Source organism: Nothoprocta perdicaria, unplaced genomic scaffold (genome assembly GCF_003342845.1).
Source record: "Nothoprocta perdicaria isolate Ctin4 unplaced genomic scaffold, notPer1 scaffold_74, whole genome shotgun sequence".
Taxonomy (NCBI): Eukaryota; Metazoa; Chordata; class Aves; order Tinamiformes; family Tinamidae; genus Nothoprocta; species Nothoprocta perdicaria.
Window position 1 is genome coordinate 3204722 of NW_020456021.1, and position 12484 is coordinate 3217205.

At 38.6% G+C, this 12484-nt stretch overlaps 1 protein-coding gene across 1 annotated transcript in view; it reads left to right on the forward strand.

Annotated features, from left to right (window-relative positions):
• SENP6 (SUMO specific peptidase 6) overlaps nt 1-12484 on the forward strand; it is a 68931-nt gene that overhangs the window by 20451 nt on the left and 35996 nt on the right. Inside the window, exons 3-6 of the mRNA XM_026051277.1 lie at nt 481-544; nt 1791-1933; nt 6003-6104; nt 10760-10780. Coding sequence (XP_025907062.1) covers nt 481-544; nt 1791-1933; nt 6003-6104; nt 10760-10780 — 330 coding nt within the window. The remainder of the gene's footprint in view (nt 1-480; nt 545-1790; nt 1934-6002; nt 6105-10759; nt 10781-12484) is intronic.

Here is a 12484-nt window from a genome sequence, read left to right on the forward strand (position 1 = left end):
TAGGAAGGCATACTTTGGCAGTAATTGACATGTGATAATATTTAATATACAAATTCTCCCCCAAAGCATTATAAAGTTTGACAATTTTAAACTACATACCTCTGTTATGAACAAAATAATACTGTGTTTTGTAGGTTTAATTTTATATATGATTCCTTTTATGCATAAGGCTTTATAGAAGCTTTCATAGCAGTGCTGAAGGTAAAACAGTATTTTCTAWTTTGGGTTAATCATATATTCTTTTAATTTTGCTGTTTCTGAAATGAAATGTACACTTCAATTTTAAGTTAACATAATTTATCTTGATTACTGTGATGCCTGCTTAAATGTTCCCGTTGTTTTGGCTGCATGTATGTGGTGTGTATGGGATACATATTAGAAGAGGAAAGTAAAAAGACTTGGTATAAGTCAAAAATGTTTTGCTGGTGCTCTGCTGCATTACAGTGTGTCTGCTTTTCTCTCCCACACTTAACTGTCTAGTGAGGCAAATCTGCTCAGCATAGATGATAGTGATGGGCCCTTCAGTCCAAACGAAGAGAGAAAGGTGAGTGTCCTGTGTTTGTCCGGTGGTGAAGTTCATCTCCAAAGCTGCTTTGATTCCTACGAGTGTTGCGTAATCATCTGTGCCGTGCTAAAAATGAGAGTTTGCCTCGTTTGAACATATGTTCGAGCTGTTTACAGACCTTTAGTGTTTTTGCTGCTCTGATTTCCAGGCATCTTGCTTGTGTTGTAATCTGGAAATATTAGCATGAATGACTGACTAGTTTTAAGTTTTGACAGTTGCCACTCATGCATTTATACACAAAAATATACATTTATAAAAATAAAACATGTTTTATTACAAAAAGTGWTATTCTCGTGATTAGTTACTATGAGATTCATAGTTTTGTTTGCATGCATATATTTTCTTACAGGAGTGGATGCACAGGCAAGAACTGTGCTCTTTGTGTTTTTTTGATCAGTGCTGAAATACCTTATTATTGCAACRATGCTTTGTATTATTCTGAAAATATGAATATGTTGTATTTACCCTAGAAGGGAAGGGCATTTGTACCAGATTAAGAGAGGGAAGCAGTATGAGAAATGACRACTCCCACCTAAGCTGGGGTTGCTTTCACCTTCTTGATTCTGTGGGACCGATGCCAAATTGAGGGCCCTGACACGGACACTTGTGTGTCTGCAGGGTGTCCCCCGCACTCACTTTGTGTTTCCCGCACTGTGTGTGGGATTATGAGGCCAAGTGCATGGTAGCAGCAGCCCTGTGGAAAAGTTGCTGTTCCCTCTACACTTCCCGTTTTCCATTTGCCCTAAAGATGCCAGTCCCCTCACTCTGGCCTCCGAAACGTGCCTGGATGCAGCCTTGGTGCTGCCCAGTGCCCTGGGGTGGAGCGGATGAGCTTTGCCAGTTTTTTAGCATCCATGTTTTCCTGAAAGGCTGAAAGCTTGTTTGGATGTAATGTTATTTTTCAGTGTTAAGTGGTTTGCTTGGACAGGAGGAGTGGGAGGGATCCTAATACATTCTGAAAGTCTGATCTCCAGGGGAAAAAAAAAAATCATGTTAGACAGGTGAACTTTTAAAATTATTTTTAAACAGATGTTATCTTAGTTTAGACAATASACTTTTACAAAGTTATTAGGAAACTAAAGACAAGGCTTACATTGAAATTGGCTTTTGGGTAGATTTTACATAAAATTTAGTACACAAGCAGTCTGAAAAAGAAGCCAGAATAATATTAATGTAAATATTTTCCAATCCTTTTTTTTAATATATGTGAGTTATGTCCTTACAGTCACTTCGATGTCGGCCTGGAGCTGTCGGCACCAGTGGCGATTCCATAAAAACGTACGCGCGACGCGGCAAAGCTGGCGGCCTGAGGCTTTTCAAAGGGAACTCCATAGGCCTCAACATGATGGGAAATAGCAAGAAACTGAGGTACGGAATTGAGTCTTACAGTTGCTTGTTTACTAAACCAACGTTATGCTAAAAGTACACATGTACATACCTCTGTGTTACCTGCTGTGTGTTGAAGGAAACCACACTTTTTTGAACTGCTGAACACAGAGCTCGAGAGTGAGACTGTCCTCCTCYGAAACGTTATATCACACTGATGAATGAAATGCCAAAGGATGACTGGGATGGTTTGGATTGGAGTACTCGCCCTCATACCAGTACCTTGCCAGGGTCTGCATGTGTTTCTTCACCAGAGTACTGTGTAGGAGAACATTTATTCTCTTTTTCCCACCAAGGCTTTCCATGTGACTGTGCATTGCCAAGGATAACTTGGGATGTCTTTTCTCTTTTTCTTAGTGCAAGACCTGGTATGATTTAGGAGCCACTGACTAGAACTGTTCTARAGTGTCTAGAACTCTAATGTCTAGAGTAGATACCTTTGGTATCATCTCTGTGATTCTAGATCATTAGAGCGTAGTTCAGCATCGTCACTGTTTCATTTGGGATTTGCCTCGGTATTGCTAAGATGCCCTGAATTTAATTCCTTTTTTTCAAGAAGGAAGAGATCATAAGGTAACTAGTGACACCTGGGCCAGTCRTCAAATACATAGGTGAGCCAGAAAAGTCTTTGATCTCATATTTGTACCCATCAGTAGAGCACTGTTGGTTAGTAGGAATATATTGTCAGAGTCCCTTCAAAAAATAAACTCAACAAGTTCTGTGTTATTCATGCCCTCCTCTGCTTCTGATTGTTCAACCGGAGGTAGAGAGAATCCAGGATTTGGATTGTGTGGACTGATCCTTCACCTTGATACAGAGGAGTTGTGTTTCCATGCTTAGGAAGAGTTCTGAATTATGACTGTCTTTTGCTTTAATTGTAGCCTGTTCCCAAATGTCAATCTGTCTTGTCAAATTTCAAAACCTACATGACGTTTTACATACTATTTTAAACTAATGTGGTACATACTGCTCTGATTTTGTGTTTCTTGTGGCACATATACTTAAATTCATATGTTGTCTTTGCGAAAAAAAAAAGGGGGAAAAAAATAACCTAAGTCCCAGAGCGTCTGAATGTGCCTCTGTAACTGATAAGGAGGATCAGGGTTTGTTTGTTTTTTCTTTCTTGTCTGGGGAGCTGTTTGAATTCTRCTGTTGAAAAGATTATGGAAACAATAGGTTACTAGTTACTTACTAGGTGAGCAAAATATATTCTTATGCTACATTGTTTGTTTGTTTTTTGTGACTTAATTTTGTCAGATAACAGTGAAACTTCAAATGATGCCTAAAATTCTGCACTCACAACAGCTCAACTTACTGTTGTTACAGCCAGGGCGCTTTAGGATAGGGAATTGTTTGGGTACCTGTAATCATAGAATCATATAATCATTAAGGTTGGAAGGAAGCTTGTAAGATGCAGAGAGGTGTCTTGAAGAAGTTTTCCCACATTAAATTTTTTGTCATTAACATTTTACTACATCTACGTTTTGTTCTGTTTCCAGTAACTAACTCTTCTCTAGCCTGAAGATTCATGATTCCTTTCCTAGCAAAATGTTCACAGTGAAGGCATGAAAATTTAATCATTCCCATCTTTCACTGTTCAAAAATCTACCTTTGCCCTTAGAGTACTGTTGTAGAGGGTTTGATCACATAAACATAAGGTAGAATCTSTACTTACACTGTTCAGTGTTAAGGCAGAAACTACCCATTGCATGTGTGTGAAGAGAATGACCATTTATTAAAAAGACTTCACTGAGGATTTTTYTGGTAAAGAGTGCACATATATTTTTTCATCCCATTCCTTTGGTTGAAAACTGGACTTTTTTTTGTTCTTAAATATGTAGACAAATAGAATGTTATTGGGAGCATATATGAAATTTATAGCTATATGAAATACATTTAATAATGGCTATGTTTTTTGTTAGAAGTATTTGTCCCTGCATAAGTGTCTGTTATTTTTACACATGCATAATGACTTGAATAAGGAAATAAACCAGTAGCTTGGCAGCTGTTACTYGCTTATTATGTGGATACATTTTTCCATCTCATTTTTATTCTTTGTATGTCAGTTAAGAAATTAGCACTGTACTTCATGGTTTATCCTTGATCTGTGCTATATAAATGCATTTTTTTCTGTTTCATTCTTTATTTCTTAGTACACTCAACAAATATATGTGATTATATACAGCTTCCTGAATCCCTCTCCCTTTCAAATTGGCCTTTTTATGGAGTCATCCATGTTACTTCTATTCCTTGAAACTGSTGTCCCAAATATTATCTTAGAAAAGATGAAATGCTGCTGCGAAGCTGTCAGGACTTCTCTGCTCTGTTTCAATGGTGAAGAAGGCTSTGCGTGTTCTTTCTGCTTGTGCTCTGAATACGCCTCACCCTTTAAAATGATCCTTTCAGTGCTGTAAATCTGGAATCTTCTGCCCGACTGCAGGATTTATAATGTAATCCAGCCTTACTATATAATTTTTCTCCCTTTTCTATTCAAGCAGTCCTACTTGACTGTGAGTGTGTGTGTTTTTTCTCAAGTTCCAGAAGGGTGTTTRGATTTGATTTTGTTTTGAAGGTAAATAACTTCTGAGAGGGTTTTTTAGGCAGTTGGAGCATTTAGGTCAGAGGTTTTCTGAGTCTCAGGGAATACCTTCCATTGACAAATACCACAGTACAACCCCTAAACCTTACCTGATTTATAAAACAGCTGCAAAAAAATAAATTTATTACGTGTACATTACAAAGCTCCATCTTCTAAATTCACAACAGCAGTTCACCCTTGGTTGAGTATTGAGCTGCATGCGGAATTTCAATGCAAAATATAAATATCCTCTCCTTAGTAAGGAATCATTAATGAAGGAATTTATTGATGAAGAAAGGATGGGAGTGGACCGCTGAGAACTTGGGTGTTTGATTAAAACTGGTACTACTAGATGTGTGATTCCTCATGTGATTTTGGCCACTTGGTTTGCTCGGGTACGTGGTCGTTCTGCGAGCAAAGGTTTGAGATGAAGTCTGTACTGAAAGATGGTGGTGGTCAGTTTGGCCAACCACAAAGTTGGTGATGGGGTTGTTAGGCTGTTAGGGCAGATTTTGAGAAGCTAACTTAGCCCTGTATTCCCCTGAATATTTACTGAGTGGGAGGAGGGCGAGGGTAAAGGGTGATTGGAGATCTTCCAAAACTGCCCAGATGCCACCCTGTGCTCCAGATGTCCCTGCTGAAGCAGGGGGTTGCACTAGGTGATCTCTAGAGGTCCCTTCCAACCTCAACCCTTCTGTGACTCTGTTCTAGGTGAAGATCAATCAGAAATTCCACGATAACTTCCAATTTTAACTTGTGATATTTGGTGTAAGGCAGTAAATAAAGGATGTGGAGGGCTAACCTAAAAAGATATAAAAAAAGAGCGGTTGGCTCCCTTTGGTCATTCGGGGGATTGTAAAGGAGGGGTGCGAACTCCTCCACAGCTTCGTGGGGAATTCTCAGCTAATATTTTTTTCATATATTAAATACAAGGGGAAGATTAGTCAGCTATTAAATACTGACTTCCTAGTGATGGAAAGATTGTTTAAAGAAGCAGCAAAATAATGGAAGGAATTACAAAGCAGTTGGAAGTCTGGCATGGACGTTCTGAGACCAGATAGTGCCTGCCTGGCCAGTGATCTGCCGTACATGTAGCACTCAGGCTTGCAGAAGAATTGACAGGATTTGGGCACAGCTAAAGTAATTCCTTTCTAGGTTCCTATATAATTTGCAGTATTGATCTCTCTTGCAGTAAGAAAATATTTAATGAAGAGCCTTGTTATTGCAAAAATTGTAAATGGCAGTAAATCTGTGGAAAACAATACCACTGAATTATGGCTTGAGAATGTACAGGATGTTTTTGGAACTATAGGTGGAGAATAGCTGAGCCTGCCTTCAYCTGGCTGTACTGGTGCATTATCAATCTATATGATTTAAGTGTATTGAGGAAAAGATTGTTTTCTAATTGAAAGTATTTCTGATAAAATCACATACCAGAGCCTTGTCTTAAACTCTTTTTCTGTATTTTTGCAGTGAAAATACTCAAAATATGTCTTGTCCTGTAACTGTGGTACATGGCAGACGTTTTCACCACGCTCATGCGCAGACAACAGTAGTAAAAACAGCAGCCCAAAGGTAAGACTAAATAAACCTGTTCCTCCCRATGGCCAGTTTGAAAAAGTCCTTTTTACCTTCTGTGTAAACATTTTCATTATAAAGTGTTTGGAAGAAGTAGTAGTACGTTATATGATGCATTCTTGATCTTCTGTGTGTGAACTTCTGTCATAATTAATGAAATTTSATAAGGCTTATAATGTAAGGCTTACAGTCGTATAAACTTAAGAGATAATTTTGCTAATTTTAAAGTACAATACGTCGTATATTCAGTATGAAAACACCTACCAATGAGAGTATATTTAGAACATATTTAGAAAATATGTAGCGTGCAGGATAGGGGATGACATATTTGCTATGCTAAATTTTATTAGATAATTTTTGTTTGATTTTAGAACTTGATCAGACTTCTGTTAATTCCTAGTAAATAGACAGTCTTTTGACTGGAAGCTGGATTGCCTTGATACATATCCACATTTTTTTCTCTTCTAAGAAATACATCAGATGTTCAGAGCATTTTCTGGAAGGTTTTTTTTACAGACTTCTTGCATCTAACATATGTCACAGAATATTTAAACAAATTAACTTTAAGTAATTTTCTTTAAAGATTTGCTCATTTAGAGCTCCTTATCTGTGTATTTCATGGATTTCTACCGCCTCATATGTGTGTTTCATCCCATCTGCATAGTTACCTTTGTTCTTATTCATCTGGATTTTGTGCAAATTTTGGGGGAGTGCTGGAGTCATATGTAGGTAGCACACCCCGTTTTACCCCATTTTCATCACACTCATTGCTATCTTCAGAAAAACAAAGCTATTGCACTGCTAAGGTGAGTGAAGGGTGTGATTCAAATCTGTCTTGGGGAGGTATGGCRTCAGCTGAAAAATGAGGCTTACACTTCTCACTCTGAAAAACTGTGTTGTCTCTCTCCATTTTCAAACTATATTATCATTTTTAAGGGGAATAGCATGGACTTTTCCTTAGTACAAGGAGATGCAGCAGCAAGGATCTCTCTTCCTTAAGGTTCTTCACATCCCTGTGAGGCTTGGAACTCTGAAGAGGATGAGCAGAGCTTTTCTTGGGAACTAAACTAAAAGATGAGGTTTACATTGCCCGTGAGSGTTAGGTTGAGCCAGTTGTGTTTTCTTCTTGCATACAGTGCTGCTTGAGATTGTTTTGCTTAATATTCCATTGAGGAAAGAATGTAAATCTCAGAGCAGTTATGCCCTTCATTTTCATTTCTGTTTGCTGGAGGTAGCGGGGAGGGAGGAGAGGGGTTAATTCTAAGAGATAAAACCTTAATGTACACRGCCACTTAGAATGATGTAAAGGAAGCAAAATCATGTGAAACTGCTGCTGGGGTGCCTGCATGTTGGCCTGAGTGTTTGAGTAAATTTTGTTGAGAGATAAACACTGAAATAGACTGCAGACCTGGATTCTTCTTACCTAAGTCCCATAGGCTTTTTCGGCAAGCAGGAGAGACATCTCCAGGGATTATGGTAGATGACTCGTTTCTAGCTTCACCAGCTTAATACATTACTTAAATTTAAGAGAGTTGGATCTGGCCATAATGTCTTTACCTGAATCYCTAGGGGATGCTAGATTTTTTTGCTTGCTGCTCTCACCTGTGAGACTTGCTTCTTTATGAGCCTAAAATGTAACTCCAGAATAGTAGCGACTTCTGTGTGACACGCAGAAAGAAAACTAATGCAAAATMAAATCAGTTTGAATATTGCCTACGTTAATCATATGATAGTAGTGACTCTGTTTCCAACTGCTCTGTTCCTATCTTTTTTATTAAAAAGGCTTTTGTTGTATTTTACTTATGTTAAAAACAGACAGTGAACTGTTTTCCTGACAGTTTTTGGAGTCTCAGAGGCAAGGAATAGTCATAAAAATTTTGAGTAATGTTTTCCTACTGGAGAATATCAGAACCAGCATAGTCTAATGGGCTGGTCTATCTTTGGTATTTAACAATAAGTTTTACAGAGGACCCTTGCAATGGATATTTAATTGGATTATCTGCTTTTGCAAGCTGATTCAGCTGGTTATTTCTTTTAAAAAATCTTAAATCTGTTTTTAGAGTCAGTTGTTTGAAAATTAACAGAATATGACCTCCTGGCTATCATACTTTTTATTATTACCATCATTAATATTACTATATTATTACTATATTAGTATTACTGTCATTACTATTTTTTTATTAGGTAAAATGGCTGTTAATTGTACTTCATCTGGAAAATGTATCAGAGGACATTTTATGTCAGAATAAAAAAACTAAAATGGGATTATGTAAAACCTCTTCATAAGACAGTCTCTSTGTGTATTCAGTGGGTAATTCCTTGATTAAGTTGTTTGAGACTTTTTCTCATCTTAGTTCTTACTGATAATAGATGAGGTTAAAAGTAAGCTCAATGCAGGTGCAGAAAATGTGCAAGCCAAGAATAAAAGTATTTGGTATACTGAAGTAACGAAAAGCTGGTAGCATTGGAAACTGAGTTCAAAGGTGTTGGGGATTTTCCCAATACTACAAGCAACAGAATTACAGTTCCTAGTATTACAGGCAACAGAAACTTGTTTTTTTTTCCCCTTTGGTCTTGCTTACATTTGTGTGAAATCTTTTATAGTCTGGAGATCAGCTGCAAGGCGGGAGACATAATTTTAACAAGCCTAACATGCTGCTCTTAAATCTACACTGGATTATTTAAAGGATGAATTAAAATAAGAACACAATTAACTTAGTTCTGTGTAGGTTGAGTCTCTGGCAAAGGTTGTTGCATATTCTTTTATTTTTATAGGATTCTTTGCATGGGAATGGTGACATATGAGGGCAGACTAATGATGGAACTCAGTATTAATCTGTGTCAAAGTAATTTGGAATTTATGGGGTTTACCATGTGCTCATGTGTTTCTCATCCCTTTTTTTCTGACTGTGTTTCACGTGGATGATGCATTTAACTTTTGGCTGAATATCTCCTGCACTTTAAAATATAAGATACCATTAAAGCAAAATTGGGCACATCAGAATAATATTTTGACAAATCTCCTTCAAGCTTCTTCAACAAAATCTGGGATCATACTAAAACTTGTTCACATCTCCGCAGGAGATTTTCGGATCTAGCTGAACCCGCAGCTGTAGTTGGTCCAGACTAACCCTGCCTCACGTAATGGGGCAGCGCTCGTTGCCRGTGCTGCTGTGGACGCTGGTGGAGCCAGTCCTGCTGCGTGAGACAGACCTTGCTGGGGTTCATGTTCCCACCTCTTTATTTTCCTGAGTTGGGAACAGGAGAAAGAAAGTGGAAGGTTTAGTGGGATGACAGTGCACAACATCGCACATTCCAGGTTTTTTATTTTTATTTTCTGCCATTGAGTTTTTGTAGCATTAAAGCTGAAAATTCATACTTCTGTGTGTGTGTGTCTCTTGCAATACCTGTAMCCAGGCAGTGCAAGTTATGGATTGGCTATGGCAGGGGGTGCAGGGATGCTGGGTACGGTTCCAGGCAGACCTGATCCGGTGTGGCRAGGTGCAACCCGCACAGAAATGGTCCTTACTGTTTGTCAAGGGCCCGCTCCATTCGGAACATGTCGTGGCCACTTTCCATCCACATAGTCACGAGCCTCCCCAGGCTGAAGCTGATAATGCTTGGAGGCAGTTTGAGATTCCTTTTGCTTTCTCCCCAGGACCCAGAATAGTGTGCAGAGCAAATGTGTTTCCATACTGCACTCTGTAGGATTAGCAGGATTGCTCTCTTACCTGGTTTGGTTTCGGTCCTGTCAGGCCTGCCGGTGGCAGTTCGCTCTGTTCTCAGGGGTTTCTGAAAAGGAAGAGAATCAATTTCTGCTACTGCTACATTTTTATTAGGCTAAACTACAGTGGGACACATGGTTTGATTTGGGTTTGTTCTAGAGAAGTTTTAGTGTAACCCATGCAGGACAGCAGTTGTGATGGTGGGGAGTAGGTGGAAAGCGTTGCACCCTGCGCGCATCCSAAAGCCAGGGCAGCGCAAGGGCTGTTCTAGGGTGTATTTGTGCTGGGCTTAGTTCAGCCTGCTTTTTGTGTCAGGCTTGGTAGAAGGACATGAGCTGTGAGCAGCCRCTCCATTTACTGGCTTTAGATTGGACACACCAGAAACTAATGGACCTAACAAGTATTTTTTGAAGATTTTTTTTTYCCCTCTTTATTCTTTTTTATCCAGTTCCTGGTTTTATGTCCTCTCATAAATATTTAGGTAGTGTTTTCTTATTCCTCCCCTACAATTTAAACTCTTACATTTTTGAAATAGTTTTGGAAGCAAATTACTGTGTGGTAATAGGAATGCACATTTGATCTCCTTTTGCATGGCGGTCAGGCATTGGAAACAAGGCTTCATCTTCGTTCTTACAACAATATTCTGTCCCCTGAGTTAAGGGAGAGGCAGTCTCAATTTTGCACACTGAAAATGGCACAAAATATAATATGTAGCCTGCTGAGCTTTGCTGACTGCGAAGTACCACTTATTTATGCATTTATAATTACTGTTACCAAAATGCTGTGAATATTAAGTGTTTGTTTGAAAATTAGTGCAGTGCGGGCCCAAGAGGCAATAAAAGTTTGCTTGATAACTTTTTAATTTATTAATTAACACCATGTGAGGCTTTGCATCTTATATGTTTTTTTCTTTTTTCATATTTTAAGCAATCTGGATCGAAAAGAAAGGTAAGCTGATTGTTGATGAGCATGGCAATGAGTATTAAGAAAAATTAACCAAATAAGTGCTTTGTCAATGCTAGTTAAAGAATAATCAATGAAGTGCTTATATCTGCTCGTATTTTAGGGATTTTTTGATTATGCTTTTGTTCTTTTATTTATTTATTTATTTATTTATATTTTTTTTGGTAAAAGGGAGTAAGTGGAGCACAAAATAACCTTCATGTCCATCTGTATATAGTGCCATGTTACTGTGATCTCTGGGTACATTCCTACTGGAAATTGCTATGAGTGTTTGTCCATTGTGAAAATACATAATTTGCAGTTCTGTCTGGAATGTAAGAATTCACCACTAACTATTTGAAAGTCATTACAATAAATTTAATGCAGTAGAATGGTTTTGAAACATATTTTGTTAGCCTATTTAACAGCTTTCTATCATTTCAGCTTGATTTAAATAACGTGAAATTTTTCTGATTGTGTTTATTGTGTACATGTTCTGTTCATGAAGTGTAAATGTTAAAGCAATTAACAGGAAATGTGTAGCAAAAACAAACACCCTCTAAGGCTGATTGCCATTCATTTTATATCTGTTATAATTGCTTTCAGTATTTCGTTAACAGTATGAAACCCTGTGCTTGCATTTTTCTTTTTATATAGCTTAAATTTAAAGATTTCTGGAAATATTTTGTTGATAGCAATGAGTTTTTTTAGTTTTTGTAAATATTTTGTGTACGGAAGTGTTTTTTGGCAGTATAACGTCGGTCAACTTGTTTACGCTGTATACTTAACATTCACAGAATAATGCAGATTTCAAATGTAGATTTCTTCTTTGTGAGTTCAGGATGTTGTGGATTTGCCTTTACATTCAGTGGTGAAATCATATGAACTTTTCGACTTTACTATCCTTTGTGGTTTCCTAAAAGAAATACCAGAGGAGTGCTGACAGGTTACTTTGGCCCGTTAGTAGGAGATTCGGTCCTCTGTTCTCTGTCTTGGTTTTGAGTGCATGTTCTTTTTACAGTTTTCTTCCTCTGTTGCATTTGCGTTACGAAGAATTAACTCTTCAGCAGTTAAAGTTCTTAATTTGATACTGTATGTCAGTGGAGCTGTGTGCTGAGGGTATTACCTTTCCCACGGGGAYACCTTCTGCTTGATGTCCAGGTTGTTGTGAAATACTCTTTCCACTGGATATGTTCTTTTCTCCTCTGCTTTTCACTGCCTTCCTAGCAGGGGGTGGTGATTTAGGCTGAAGTTCTTTAATCATTGCCATCACAATAAGGGCTGTCGCTGTTCCTGGTGTTTTCAACCAAATAGGCCTTCCAGCCTGCCCACTGGCATCACCATGTCCTGTGCTCCCTATCCCTTCCAGCCTTTGACTGTGCACCCTGCTTTTCTGGAGGACGTGCTGCAGGTAAACGCCACCTCACCCGCTGTCCTGCCGGGCCTTACTCTGCTTTTAGGTAGCGGCTGTGAAACCAGCAGCTTTCTGCAGTGCTCCACAAGCAGGCAGCYGTGTGGCCACGCTGCCTCTTGGGCTCAGCCAAGCTGAGCCTAAGGTCAATCTCTGATAAGAGATCTGATAACAATCAAGATCTGATCTAAGGCGGCAGTGTGTGTATCCTAAATTCCCGCATGCATGTGTATGCTCAAACGAGATGTTGCTTTGGGATTCTTCCTGTCTGGTCTAGCCAAAGGCTGTTCCCAAAAGGG